Source organism: Neophocaena asiaeorientalis, unplaced genomic scaffold (genome assembly GCF_003031525.2).
Source record: "Neophocaena asiaeorientalis asiaeorientalis breed wild unplaced genomic scaffold, Neophocaena_asiaeorientalis_V1.1 scaffold18, whole genome shotgun sequence".
Lineage (NCBI taxonomy): Eukaryota > Metazoa > Chordata > Mammalia > Artiodactyla > Phocoenidae > Neophocaena > Neophocaena asiaeorientalis.
Window position 1 is genome coordinate 590,995 of NW_020172444.1, and position 15,858 is coordinate 606,852.

Below are 15,858 nucleotides of genomic sequence, written 5' to 3' on the forward strand. Positions count from 1 at the left end.
TATGCATTATTAGGATTATAATATTAAAAAAAGATCACTTGAGATGTTTTATAGGTATAAGATGTTACAGAAAATCCTGTATGAACTTTTTGGCCAGCCCAATGAATCAGTTGTTTATGGTACACATTATGTTTGAGAATAGGGTGGGGAATTCTTTTCATGTACAGGGAATATTTTTAACAAATGCTATATGTCTCAGTTATAGGATGTAGAATTAAGACACAAATACAACTACCTGTAAAGTTGGAATGTAACAGATGGTATGGGAGGAGTTAGTTTTTATTTACAGTATTCATGTATTATGGAAATACATTAGTAGAAGACATTTTTTTAGGGCTTGAAGAATTTGAATTAACTTGACAAAAGGATAATAGAAAACAGAAAAAGATGTCATTAGGTTAAGTAGACCTGAAAAAAATCATTGAGGATGGTTAAAGTATGGGATTAAGCCTGAACTGAGCAGAATGACAAGGAATAATCTGGACACATTCCAAAATGAGAATAAGTAGAGCTACACAGCATGTTTTTTAAACTATCCAACTTTATTTTTGCAGTCATTAAATCAGATTATTGAGTATCCCTTCTTTTGGGTCCCTGTACAAAAAGTATGTGAGTTCGAAATAGGCAATAGTGAGCATTTTGTTGTTGTTAAAGTTGAGCGACATTATCAAAGTTGTGTTGTACAGAGATCAATGTTAAACAGTTGTGGAGAAAGTTGGCTGTTAATGAAAGGATTGGAGGCAGAGAGAACTGTGGTCTTAAAGTCATTTAGGATCTAGGTTAACTTTGCTAAGGTCAGATGTTCTTAGCAATTTCTTTACGATGGTTTCCTTAATTTTTTTAAAAAATTGCTTTGTCGTTATTGACACATCATTTTATGTTTTCTGGGTGTGAATAGTACTTTAAAATCACATTTAACAGAATTATTAATACAACTTTTCCTTGCCCTGTAGGTAACCAGTGGAGTTTTATTAATAATAATCTGCACACCCAGAACATAAATAGATCTTCCAAAGGCAGCAGTAGCCTTGATAGATTATATTCCAGAAAAATAAGAAAGCAGCTAGTTCATCATAAACAGGTAATTTTCAGTATTTTTTTTTGTTTGGTTGGTTTGTTTTAATGTTTGAGACATTGCATGAGATAGACCTGCCATCAGACCTTAGGTATGATATTTAATGAACTAGTTAATTTAGGGAAATTATTTGACACTTTTGAGTCTGAGTTCCTTATTTGTAAGATGGCAACAATATGTATTTTACAGATTTTTGGTAATGTCCTTTAAACTGTAGGGACATCCCTGGCGGTCCAGTGGTTAAGACTTCACCTTCCAATGCAGGGGGTGTGGGTTTAATCCCTGGGAGCTGAGATCCCACATGCCTCCCGGCCAAAAAACCAAAACATAAAAAAACAGAAGCAATATTGTAACAAATTCAATAAAGACTTTAAAAATGGTACACATCAAAAAACAAAAAAACTGTCTACCTCTTCACATGTCTATTACTACCATTCTAAGTGCAGCCGTCATTTGCCTAGTCAGAAGGCCTATCTGCCTTGGTTCTTTCTCAGTCCAATCCATTTTTCATGCTGCCCCTACAGAGTTCTTTTAGATACAAACCTAATCATATCACTTCTTCTCTAAATTATTAGTGGTTTCCAGTTGAACTTTGGATGACGGTCAAACTCCTTAACATAGCTTTAGTATCTCTGTCATCTGCCCATCTAACTTTCAGGTTTGAATTTTGGTCTAGCCATATTGAATGTGGGTTCCTGGACCACCTACACCATTTTTTTCATCCAGGATTTTAATATGTGCTTATCCCCCATCCCTCCCCTCCTTCCCACCAACTACTGAATTTACTGTTTTGCTTGGATAATCTAACTTATTTTTCACATGTTAGTTTACATTCACTTCCTCAAAGACGTTTTCCCTGGTTTCTCAGTTATTATCCCATAAAGTATGTTTCCCATGTACCCTATATTTTTCGTTTCATTATATTTATCATACTTTTTTGTTGGGATTCTTTTATTAACCTGAGTTTATAGCTGATGTCAGATTCTTATGAGCCAGTTCTTTATTTTAAAACGTGTCTTCCTCTTTGTCTTACAGTATATACAGGAATATATACTGTATCTTTGATACCCGGTATAGAGCCTAGTGTGTCATCTAAAAATATTTGTATAATTGATTTAAGATGAAATGAGATTTTATAAGAACGCCTTTAAGATCTGAAAGTTTGTGAAAGCTTTTGGGCTTTTTAAAAAATAGGAACTCAGCAATAAATTATTTAGTTTTACTACTGAATTTTTCAACTATGAGCAACTATTGGCCTTTTGCAAGAAAAATGATGTGAAGCTTTTCCCTCAACTCCTTTTTCCATTTGAGACTCCTAACTAATTTTAGGTGGTACTAATCATCACCTGAAATTTCAAATTCAGCTAAAATTTATCGAGCACTGAATGATTATATTTGCTGTATTTACTTTAGGATATGAAGATGGAAAACAGACCTAGAGAATGATCCAGTGGATTTTTCTTAGCAGTATTTTACTATTTTATGCTTTATTATAAAGGACATTTTTGGGACAGTTAGCAAAACTTAAAAGTGGGGTCTGGGGCTTCCCTGGTGGCGCAGTGGTTGAGAGTCCGCCTGCCGATGCAGGGGATGCGGGTTCGTGCCCCGGTCCGGGAGGATCGCGCGTGCCGCGGAGCGGCTGGGCCTGTGAGCCATGGCCGCTGGGCCTGCGCATCTGGAGCCTGTGCTCCGCAACGGGAGAGGCCCCAACAGTGAGAGGCCCGCATACCGCAAAAAAAAAAAAAAAAAGGGGGGTCTGAGGAATAGTTAGTTGTTAGTAGTGCATGGATGTTACTTCTTTGATTTTAGTGGTTGTGTTACGGTTTGTAGGAGAAGGGTCTTGTTTCTAGGAAATACACATTAAACTATTCAGGGGTGATTGGTCATCAGGTTGCCAACTTATTCTCAGATAGTTAGGGAAAAAATGTCTTTGTACAGCAATATAAATTGTTGATTAAGATTATGGTTGTTTCAAAATAAAGATTATATTTTTTCTTGATTGCAGTTGTTATATATGTTAATTGTAGAACTTTTGGAACAATTTTCTGAAAATACTGATTTGTTCTTCTCACATTCACATACCATGTATTGATTATTTAATACACGTGCATGCTGGTTTTAATTTATGATATATTTTTCTTCATATATGGAGATAACAGCCAAATGGATATTTCTTTATAATATAATGTTCTTTTTCTTGCTGATAACAAAAATATGTAGAAACAGTAGAAATTTAGGAAATATTCCTTGAAAAGGTAGATTAAGTTCTTAACTAAATTGTGCATTTATAATTATGGCTATAATGTTCTAGTGACTTTCTGTTTAGAGTAATGTTCTGCGTAATGGATATATGGCAAAGTGGTTTTGTCATTCAGCAGATTTTCAAGGTCTTTCTAAGCAGAAATTTTTTTCTCCTTGTTGGTCTACTTGTTCATTTCAACCTACTAGTTGTTGCCAGGGGTAGGGGTGGGACAGATAGGATAGGAGGGAGGAGGGCAGGCAGCATAAGAGGACAACATGAGGAAACCTTGTGATGATGATGGTGTACAGTATTAACTGTAGTGGTGGATACCTGAACCAACAAATTGGGTAAAGTGTACAAGAGATCTCTGCATTATTTTTTAACAACTGCATGTGAATTTACAGTTACTGCAATAAACTTTTTAATTAATAAAAAACATAGACATACCAAAAAATGTTCTACTTTTGAAGATTCCCATAAAAGCCAAGCTAAGAATATTGTACAATAAAAGAATTTTCCCCATGTATTTAAAAATAATTCTTTTCCTCTGTTTAAAAAATACTCCATCAGTCAGTCTCATTAGTGGCTTACATAAAAAAGTATTCCAGTTATTTCCCTTCTCCCATGGGTAAGAAATTGATTACTTCTTAATTACAACAGGGGGAGATCTTTTATTTGGAATTTGGAAGTGATTTTTAAAAAATCAGCAACACAGTTTAAACTAGATTTTTCAGAGAATTACTTATTCCATTAGTTTGATGTATGGATTCTGAGGAGTATAATAATTTACTGTGTTGTTTTTAACACTGTTAACTATAAGATTAACTTTTTTTTTTTTTTTTAAGCAACTTAACTTACTAAAAGCAAAACAGAAGGCTTTGGTGGAACAGATGGAAAAAGAAAAAATACAAAGCAACAAAGGATCATCATATAAACTTCTGGTAGAGCAAGCCAAATTAAAGCAGGCGACCTCAAAGGTATGATCTTTACTTTTTAATGTAATTATCTTAGAAAAGTCACTCTCCCTTTTAGTATTTTAAGTTACTTGAATAGTTAAGTATTTTTAGTAATGATCAGGAAACTTTGTTATTCTCCTTATCTATTCTATGTACCTTTTTTGGGAAAGGTAGCTTTTAACTCAAGTAAATATATGATTAATGTGGGCTTAAAGTATTTTTCTAGTGTATTTCTTCTAAAGTGAATTGTGTTCCAGTAAATTGAAGATAAAAGGACTCAGGAAATATATGGTTTTCCTAATGTGTCCTTTATACGTAAAATTTTTAAAAATAATGATATATTTTTTTAAATTTGGGGGATAACATTTGTATGTAGCAACCAAGTTTACATATTGTGTTTCTGTAAATATGAAATTACAGTTACTCCATCAGAGTTTGAAGTGAGTTAATACTCTGTACCTAGTATATATAGGTTTCTTTACCATTCACCTTTTATGATTATATTTAGGATGTTTTGGTAATATTTATTTAAAATGTTAGATTTGACCTGATGTAGCCTTTCTATAGAATTTCACCTTTCTGATATTCTGTTATGTATCTGATACCTTATTTTAAAATAGGACATGAGGTATATTGGTCAGTATAGTTTTTAATAATCTTACTTTTTGAAGCTTATGGTTTGCCTAAAAATTTTGTTCTTTAGAAGTTGTAAGTTTTCTGAGTGAATATTTTCATTTCATAAATAAACTTTTACTGAAAGAATTTTCATTCAATAAACAGTGGTTTAAATATTGTAAATTTCTGTGTACAGCACTTTAAGGATTTAATTCGATTACGTCGGACAGCAGAGTGGTCTCGCTCTAATTTAGACACAGAAGTTACAACAACAAAGGAAAGCCCAGAGATAGAACCACTTCCATTTACCCTGGCCCATGAACGTTGTATTTCAGTAGTCCAGAAACTTGTCCTTTTTCTCCTCTCCATGGATTTTACATGCCATGCAGATCTCTTATTATTTGTTTGTAAGGTAAGTAAACGAATAGGCATAATTTATAATTATACAGACTTAGTAAGAAAAAGAAATAAGAAAAAATGCAGTTTTTAATTGATTTTTAAGAGAAATAAAAGTGCTTTCACTGGTTTTCCTTTTATGCAGTTTAGTTTTTTTTTTAATGTGCCTTGAAAGGTTTTAAAAATATTTTGGCACTTATTTCTTAGGAGACCTAATGTGTATATATATATATTTTTTGCGGTACGCGGGCCTCTCACTGTTGTGGCCTCTCTGGTTGCGGAGCACAGGCTCTGGACGCGCAGGCTCAGCGGCCATGGCTGACAGGCCCAGCCGCTCCGCGGCATGTGGGATCTTCCCGGACCGGGGCATGAACCTGTGTCCCCTGCATCGGCAGGTGGACCCCCAACCACTGCGCCACCTGGGAAACCCCTAATGTATATTTTTAACCTAGTTAAAACTAGATTAATGTAGATTTGAAATGTAAGTAATGTGAGTATGTCTATCTACAGCCTACCTTTTGTCTATTAGGATAGGAAATTATTATTATCAGGATAGGAAATCTACAAACGAGTGTCAGATTATAGCAATGAAGGGTGTATTAGTGCCCTGAAAGCTTTCCTGTAGCATATTCATTGCTTATAGAAATTATTTTAAACTATTCAACTCAGGTTTTTACCTGGATTTTAATATTTGATCCATGAAGTTACATTTCTTTTGCATTTACATCAAATAATTATTTTGACATCAAAAGCATATCTCATTGAAAGCAGTTACTTCAATGCTTTATTTTTGGAGAAAACATATCTAATTGCTATTTAAGTGTATGATTTTATAAAATGTATTACAGGTTCTTGCACGCATTGCGAATGCCACGAGGCCAACTATACATCTGTGTGAGATTGTGAATGAACCCCAACTGGAAAGACTGCTATTACTTTTGGTTGGAACTGACTTCAATAGAGGAGATATATCTTGGGGTGGTGCTTGGGCTCAATATTCCTTAACTTGTATGCTACAGGATATTTTAGCAGGTTTGTTAGGATTTATTTTTAATAAGGTATGTCAAAATTAGCTTGTTGCTGCTTGACTAATCTTTAAAGGAAACTGTGAGCTCCTCAAAAGTATAAAATGTCTCTTTCATGTATGGCAGTAGCAACCATTTAGAATTACTTTTGCGTTTAATTATGTTGACACTTGTAATAAATGCAAGTTTTTATGGAGGAGTTAGGTTACAGAGTACAGGGGTATTGGAGCTAGTCAACTTCCTTGTTAATACCAGCAGTGGGCTGCTTCCTAATTCTTTATGTGCACTTGAGGAAGGTACTCCCTGCTCCTCAGTTTTTTCATCTGTAAAATAAGGATAATAAAAGTATCTTTCTTATGAAGTTATTTTGATGAATAAGTGAGTTAATGTGTGTAAAGTGATTATAATAACTCCTTGTTCATATCGCACATTTTGTGTTTGCTATTAGTTAGCATTTGAGGGTAATGCAGTGAGCCCTAGCATTTCCTTGGGTAGGTGTGGACTCATTTGCCTCAGAATCTTTTGTGGTTGGTAGAGTACACATGCTATTCTCAATACTGGATGAAAACCTGTGTTTTGGATGTCTGTTTACTAATTACTAAAGCAGTTAGGATGCTCTTCTTACCTGCAGGAGAGTTGCTGGCTCCAATAGCTGCAGAAGCCATGGAGGAAGGAACAGTGAGTGATGATGTAGGTGCAACAGCTGGTGACTCTGATGATGCCCTGCAGCAGTCTTCAGCTCAGTTGCTGGAAACTATAGATGAACCTTTGACACATGATATCACAGGTACATTCTTTAAATTTTTTACTTAAAATATCCATAGCTCTTTTTTAAAAAAATGAAACATGTTTCAAAATTAAGAATATTAATGAAGTATAAAATTAAGTTTTAGATTAGGTCTTTGACCTTAGTAACCATATCAGTTATTTTCCTGATAAGTATATTTTGCTTTGATTCTCTGAATGCATATTAAAATAAAATGGTATCCTTTCACAGGGTCTGTGTTACCTTGATATGGTCTTATTTGGCTATGTTGAAAGAATTACAACCTAGAAAACAGTTAAAGATACACAGTGGTAAAGATAGCAAGGCTCTTGTTCTCTTTTTCTTTTTTCTTTTTGTTTTCTGCCTTTTCAAAAACTATAATGTGTATCTTAGTGTGTGCAATCCTTTGTGGTATACTCCTTACTTTTGAAGAGTGTTTTGCAATGCTGTGGTCATTTCATCTGTTTCATTCCTTAATCTTAGATTCTCTCATGATTTTATCCTTTCTGTCTGATAGTCCCTTTATCTGGAGTAGACTTTCTTCTCTAGTTTGCATGGTGAACTTCTTATCTAAGATTCCCATAAAGCATGCTCTCCTCCAAGAAGCTTTTTCCATTACCACCAGCAATGCTTGAGACTGCCGTCGGTGCTGCCTACATTCTAGATTGTCTCTGATAGCACCTATTACGTTGTAGTTGGTTTAATTTCTGTAGTGTACCCTCACCTCTGAACCTCTGTTAATTTGTTGGAGGGTGGACATTTGTTTTATTAATCTTTATATACTCAGACCCTAATACAGGCTAGTATTTTCTTGGCATTCTACAAATATATGTTGAATAATAGAGGGTGGGAAGGGAAGGAAGATAAGAGTTGTAAGGCATAAAAGGCTAGTTAAAAATTTGGAGTCATAGAGCAAAATCATTTCCAATTCATGATAGAAAAATAAGGTGAATAGCAGCCTTAAAACTAAAATCTTTGCTTTTCACTTTAATACCTGGTATTATTTCCTTAACTACTGGATGTAATATAATGAATTACATATTGGAGGCAATAAAATGAATAACATTGTTCATTCTAGAAATGGTTAATGATTATTTTTAACAACAAAGTTTATGTAACTTGATTCAACAAGGATTAATCATACGGTCTTTTCTCCTAGGAAGTCACGTATTATTGCACTAGTGTTCTTAATGGCGTGTTATAGGGTGATATTTTTGCATACTTACGCTTAATTGTCAAGTATAAAAATTTAGAGATTTTTGTATCAGTAGAAATATATATTATGTATAAGTAAATTAACTTTTTCTGTAATTAAAAGCAATATGTTGGTTAAATTTTATGTTATGTACTCCACCAAAAAAAATCACTTTCAATTATTTGAAGGTGCACCTCCTCTTTCCTCTTTGGAAAAAGATAAAGAAATTGATCTTGAGCTACTTCAGGATCTAATGGAAGTTGACATTGATCCTTTAGATATTGATTTGGAAAAGGATCCTCTTGCAGCCAAAGTTTTTAAGGTACGATATAGTAGAGTATTCTTTGCAATTAAAACCTTTCATCTTATATTTCTGGTTTATTAATTACTTAAAAGACAAAAGTATACACCTAATATAACTCATTATTTAGCTTACTCAAAATTAAATTCCTCTAGGTACTGTAGTAGATTTTTTATAGGACTAGTGGAATAGTATACGGAGGACTTACATCGTTTTATTAATATAGCCACTAACATTATCTTATATGATAATAAGAACCACTAATAAGCATGGGAGGTATGGTTATGGACTCTTGACATTTCAAGCAGCATTTAAGCTTATCCAAGTTGGGTTCATTGCAGAATCTACTTCTTTGTTAGCTGCTACTTTTTCTAAAGGAGATACCTCCCTAATACTTTATTTTGGTTCATTTTGTGTGTAAGAGATTTTATTAAAGATGCTAATTACCTCTCAGAGTCTAACAAATAAGGTTTTTTTAGATTTTGGGATAAAATGGAGAGAATATTATGAACCATTCCTTTAATCATTAAGATAATGTTTTAGAAATTTAAAGGGTAAGGAGAACGTTTATTTTGTAGCCCTGTTTGACTTTAGGTAATGTAAATAATATGTCACTCTTCGTGAAGAGGCAAAAATAAACCACAGTTTTTTCCTATTCTTTTAAGCCAATAAGCAGTACATGGTATGACTATTGGGGTGCTGATTATGGCACCTACAATTACAACCCATACATAGGAGGTCTTGGAATTCCTGTAGCAAAGCCACCAGCAAATACAGAGAAGAATGGATCACAGACAGTTAGTGTTTCAGTGTCTCAGGGTAAGTGTGTGTTCATATTTTAAGGCATAAGCTATTCTTAAAACAAGTCCTCAATTTATGTATTCTTTGTCTCCTGAGAATTTGATCCTGAGTGTTTGCTGAGAGGGTTTATTATTGCAGGGGTGCCGTGAGAGTGACTGTCATTCAGAGCTGTGTGTCAGTCAGTTTAGAAGAGCTTCTATTTATGGTCTATTTTTCGTTTCTCAGAATAACACTTTGCAAAATATATTTGTGAGTTGTGTGGGTTTGCTGGTGGTTTTAATTAATTGTGCTTCCTTTTATTTTTATTGTTAATAATAAATTTATATTTTATCTGTAAACAGAAAAAAATCACGTTGATTATTATTTTTGCACTCTTCTAGTCACATAGAGTATATAACTTTTTTTAAAAATAAAATCTTTTCTTAAATTTTGAAACAATCATACATTTACTGAAAAGTTGCAAGTTAATACAGAGAACATTTGTTATCCTGACCCATTTGGGAGTAAGTTGGTAATCTGATATTTTTTTGTTTTATTTTGTTTTTTTTACAAAGCAGAAAATTTCTTCTACATAAACACATCAGGAAGCACATTCCATCAAAATCAGGAAATTAACATTAGTAACTTTAAGACCCCATTCAGGTTTCAGCAGTTATGTCTAAATTATGCCCTTTATGCAAAATGATCCAGTACAAAATTGGTGGGGGTGGGGGGCCCACTCCCACACAGTTGGAAGTCTGTGTGTAACTTTACAGTTGGCCCTCCGTCTCCAAGGTTTTGCATCCATGCATTCAACCAACTATGGATGGTGCGTACATATTTGTTGAAAAAAGTCCATGTATAAGTGGACTCATGTGGCTCAAACTGTGTTGTTCAAGCATCAACCGTAATTATCATATCTCTTTAGTCTTATTCAGTCTGCCACACTTTGTCAGAGGTAACTTTCATGACCTTGGTGCTTTTGATGATTATAGGCCAGTTATTCAGTAGAATGTCCCTCAATTTGGGTTTGTATGCTATTTCCTCACAATTAGATTGTGGTCATGTGTTTTTGGCATAAATATCAAGAAAGTGTACTGCTCAAGTTTTCTTACTGCATCCTATTAGGTGGCTCATGATTTTAATTTGGACCACTGCTGGTGGTTTTAAGTTTACTTGATAAAGGAGATGTCTACCAATATTTTCCAGTGAAAAGTTATTCTTTTCCCTTTTGTAAGAAAATTTGGATGGGTTGGAGTGGCAGAATAATACTTGGAATCTATTCTTTTTTTAAAAAGTTATTATTTTAGTCACTTAGTTTCGAATAGACCAGTGGTTTCCTATTTTATTCAGTAGGTTATAATTTGTTATCATTATTTTCATGTTTTTATTGAGGTAAATTCAAGAGATCATAAAATTTTCCATTTTAGCCTTTTTTTTTTTTTTTTTTTTTTTTTTTTTTTGCGGTACGCGGGCCTCTCACTGTTGTGGCCTCTCCTGTTGCGGAGCACAGGCTCCGGATGCGCAGGCTCAGCGCCTGTGGCTCATGGGCCCAGCCGCTGCGCGGCATGTGGGATCCTCCTGGACCGGGGCACGAACCCGTGTCCCCTGCATTGGCAGGTGGACCCTCAACTACTGCACCACCAGGGAAGCCCCATTTTAGCCATTTTTAAGTGTACAATTCTGTGGCGTTAAGTACATTCGCAGTGTTGTCATTATTTATTTTGATGTTCGAAATGTCCCTGATTTGACCATGGTATCTCCTTTAATCTGGTCTCTGTCTTTTTGAAATGTCCTCATATTTCTTTGAACACTTCCTTGTTTTCTGGCATAACAAAATGCCCCAGGCTCATCATTTACTTTCCCTTCCCCAGACTGGGAATTAGCTACTTCGTGAAGGAAAATGGTATTTCAAAACCTTTTAGTGGAGAAGTGTGATTAAGAATTCAAGATTTGAGTGCTAGATAGACTTGCTGTTAATTTTTGGCTGTTCCACACTCTCTCTTGATGGAAAAATCTAGGGAGTGTGTACACACATTTGTGTTTATATTTATTTCTATATTTGTCTGTCTATCCATCTAGAATGCCATGAGTCCACATTGATATATCAGTTAATCTAACAGTAATCTACTCCATAAGCTTCATATTAGTTTTTTCCTTTTCCATATTTCTCTTTTCTCTGATAGTGAGGTACCTGATTCTCATTATTCTTAATTTATTTGCTTCCATTATCATTACTTCACTTACTTGATCTACCTCTCTTTATATATCTACTCTCCCATCTCTAGCCTCCTTTGCACAGATGTTGTTACCTGCTGTAACTCTGATACCCCATGCCAGGTTGTTCTGATGTGAAGATACACTCCTCACCCTGTTTTGGGTTCAGATGTCAACATTTTATTGTAGGAAGTAGGACGTGAATAATAATTATCAAATAGGTTTTGTTTTTTCTTTTAATTGCTTTCTGTAGCCCTAGATGCTCGTCTAGAAGTTGGACTTGAACAACAAGCAGAACTTATGTTGAAAATGATGTCAACCCTAGAAGCAGATTCCATTTTACAGGCATTAACAAATACATCTCCTACCTGTGAGTAAAAGTCACCATTCTTAGAGAATTACCATGAACAGTTTATCTCCTGATTATTTTCAGGTGCACTCAGTAAGGATAGATTTTTAAATTCTCCCTTGCTAAGTTCGTAGGAAGTTGAGAAATAAGACAAAGGATTAATGAATCAGGAGAGCAGAGGGGGAACAAATTACCTCCATGTAGTGTTCATAAGTTCAGTCCAAAAACCCGAGTCATGTTTTTGTTATGGTGGTGGTGTGCGGTTAATGAAATTCCTGGGGGAGCCTGCATAGCTAGCTGCCTGGGAGTTCGTTGCATTATATCCAAATTTATGATAAAGTGGGTTTCTTAATAGTAACATCTTTATCTTCCTTTAAGACCAAGATGGAAGACTTAGATAATGAAGATAGCTAAATGGGCCTGATTGAACTACAGAATTGAGAGGATTTACTACCTAATTATTTACAGCAAAAGAAGAAAAACTTTTTATAGTAAATGACTGGATAGTAAATATTTTAGGCTTTCTGGGGGCTATACAGGGTGTGTTGCAGGTCTACTCTGACTTTGTAGCAGGAAAGCAGCTGTAGACAATATATACCTAAATGAATAGGCACGGCTATTAAAGAAACCGGTGTTACAGAATCTGGTGGCCTGTCAGATTTGGCTGTTAGGAAATGGTTTGCTGACTGTTGATGTTGTTCTAGGCTTGGGTAGATCCCCTTCTGTCAGGTGAGTATAGTTAGATAGCAGCCTGTCTATCTTAAGATGGGAGCTGTGCTGAGGTGATGGTGATATTTTTATTTTTCTTAGGCCAAGAAAAATAAAAACATGGTGGGTAATGGTGGTGAGTAAAGGTGTAGAGATACTAGTTAGAACCTAGGAAGCACATCATGTCCTCCTCCTATGAAGTAAAGTTCCCAACCCATTTCAATAGAGAAATTTGGATTTTTAGATCTTCCTATGTTAAATTGAATTCTTTTGGTTTGCATTCTGTATTTCTCGCCTTAGGAAGTATATAAAAAAGGAGAAAAAGAGAAGATTCGTCTAGTGTTCTGTTTCTTGATATATTCTATCTTTTGATTATTTTCCTGTGCAGAACTGTGTTCTCCTTTTAATATAAAACTTTCTAAATATATGAAAAACTCTCTTAACATCCCTTTATTTCTCTGTTCCCCATGAATATATACTCAGTTAGTTTGGTGTGTGTATCCTGGCATCAGAATTTTTGAACACTTCCCAGGCAATTTTAATGTGCTATCAAGGTTGAGAATCAATGGATTAGAGTCTAGGTTATTCTAAAACTACCTTCTCAAGAAATAGGGTTCTTTTTTCTTTCCCTTTTCTCCTCCCTCTTATTAATTAGGAAAAAATTGAAAATAAAAATTTATAGAGAGTAAGGTTCTTCTCCCTTTGTGGACAAGTCCTGTGAATTTGGGAGCTTCTCTTTGTGGTGATTATCTTTTGAACTTTCAAGTAATGTTGTAAAAACAGGTTTTCAAATAATACAATGCTGAACCATTTTAAAGAATGCAATTTTAATTTTTAAAAAAATATACCTTGACTTACCTGTACATATTAATAACTAGTTAACATTTCTCCTGATACTTTGTGTATAAAATCATAACTGTGTTTAATTTTCAGTATCACAGTCTCCCACTGGAACAGATGATTCGCTTCTAGGGGGTTTACAAGCGGCGAACCAATCCAGCCAGCTCATTATACAGTTATCATCTGTCCCAATGTTAAATGTTTGTTTCAACAAACTTTTTTCCATGCTTCAAGTCCATCACGTTCAGGTATGACTTCAGGAGAAATTGTGTATTTTTAGACATTATTGCCAGCCTAGAAAAGATGAAAATAAACAGGCAGATCAGTCTCAACCAAACAGGGATGATTTCTTTGTCATACTCAGATGAAAAAATGTTGGAGATACTTTGATTAACCCAGCTCCTCAGTGATAGGTTATTTATAACTTTTATGATTTTAAGCTTTACTGCTTTTGTTCCAACTACATATTATACACACAGCTGCATTTAAAGACTTGAATCACATCTTTTAATTTAGTAAAACATTTATATTAGGTAAATTATAAATTTTAATTCAGTTAAATTTCATTTGATCTAGAATTTTAAGATGTGTTTGCTTGTGAACTGAATTGAAAGTAACCAGAAGTATTTTTTTTAACATTTATTTTTATTATTTATTTATTTAATTTATTTTTGGCTGTGTTGGGTCTTAGTTGTGGCACGCAGGATCTTAGCTGAGGCATGCAGGGTCTTTTGTTGTGGCATGCGGGCTCTTCATTGCAGCGCACGGGCTTCTCTCTAGTTGTGGCGTAAGGGTTTTCTCTCTCTAGTTGTGACACGCAGGCTCCAGGGTGCATGGGCTCTGTAGTTGTGACGAGCGGGTTCCAGAACATGTGGGCTCTGTAGTTTGCAGCATGCAGGCTCTCTAGTTGAGGCACGCAAGCTCAGTAGTTGTGGCGCGTGGGCTTAGTTGCCCCATGGCATGTGGGATCTTAGTTCCCTGACCAGGGATCGAACACGTGTCCCCTGCATTGTAAGGTGGGTTCTTCACCACTGGACCACCAGGGAAGTCCCCAGAAGAAGTATTTAATAGAAAAATTATTTACTCATAATCATAAGGATTCATACATGAGATTTTTGTTTAAATGGTATTTCCTAATAGGTACATTTTCTTTCTGTCAATTTACATTCTTTTTCAGTTGGAATCGCTTCTCCAGTTGTGGCTCACATTGAGTCTGAATTCTAGTTCGTCTGGAAACAAAGAAAATGGAGCAGACATTTTTTTATATAATGCTAATCGAATACCTGTCATTTCATTAAATCAAGGTAAGATTTATTAGAAGGAAAGTTATTAATGTAGCATAAACAATCTAAAAAGGTATTGATTAGGTTAACACCTAATCTTTGTCATTAGGGTTGTAATGTTGTAGTGAAAAAAACATATTTAAAATACTGACTTAATAATTTGCAGGAAAGAGAACAGAAAACTTATTCTGTGGTCTGTATTATGTCTGTGTATAACACAGACATAAAATCTACAATGTTCTGTTTATCTTTACATTGTAGTTCCTTAAAGTATTGTCTTGTTCATAGGCTGTTCTTTTGCAACTGGTCTTTTTGAAAAATGTGAAATACCTCTAGGGAATTGGTAAATTGGAGAAGGATGTCAATTTTTTGTAGAAATTGTGTTCTTTCATTTTTTTTCTCGGCAAATGCAGGAATGTGGGAATAGTGGGACTTGAATAATATCCTTCAACAGGAATAGAACTAGCTTTCAGCTTGGGCTATAGGAATCTATTTAAAGAACAGTAAAAATCATTTATTCCTGATGCTTTCTCTCTAGAGATGTGCATCATGCATGGCCTTCACATGGCCTGTCAGCCTCAGTGACAGCCACACTGGCTTACGGTCCTACTTAACATCTGCATTCTCTCAGCAAGAGCTGGCCCTACTTTAATTATTAGGTTTCCTTCTGTTTCACTGTATTAATGATTATTATTATAAATTTTACTCCCATCAGTTTTTAAAACTTTTTTATTGTGAGAAACATTAAGCATGAACAAGAGTGAATAGAAGGGTAAAAAAAGTAATTATTTCTTACCATCATCAGGTATTTTGTGAGTATTCAAATTTCCAATTGTCTAAACTATTACAGAATTTTTTTTGTATATTTGAAATAGGTTTCATATGGAGTCTACCCATTTTAATTATGTTTCTTAATTCCTCTAATCTGTCTTTTTTTTTTTTAAATCCCCTTACAAAGTTTGTTTGTCTTTCAAGATTCCCTAGGTCCCAATTTTTAGTGATTGTATCTCTATGATGTCCTCTCTACTTTCTATAAATTGGTAATTAGACATGGAGCTTAATCTGATTTGAGTTTTTTTTTTTTTTTTTTTTTTTGGTACGATTGCCACC

The 15,858-nt window shown here is 34.6% G+C and overlaps 1 protein-coding gene across 1 annotated transcript in view; it reads left to right on the plus strand.

Moving 5' to 3' along the window:
• The window catches only part of BIRC6 (baculoviral IAP repeat containing 6), a 233,423-nt gene that overhangs the window by 101,151 nt on the left and 116,414 nt on the right, over positions 1 to 15,858 (plus strand). Inside the window, 10 exon segments of the mRNA XM_024732052.1 lie at positions 954 to 1,081; positions 4,163 to 4,294; positions 5,085 to 5,300; positions 6,133 to 6,316; positions 6,941 to 7,096; positions 8,459 to 8,592; positions 9,237 to 9,390; positions 11,822 to 11,938; positions 13,559 to 13,713; positions 14,643 to 14,769. Coding sequence (XP_024587820.1) covers positions 954 to 1,081; positions 4,163 to 4,294; positions 5,085 to 5,300; positions 6,133 to 6,316; positions 6,941 to 7,096; positions 8,459 to 8,592; positions 9,237 to 9,390; positions 11,822 to 11,938; positions 13,559 to 13,713; positions 14,643 to 14,769 — 1,503 coding nt within the window.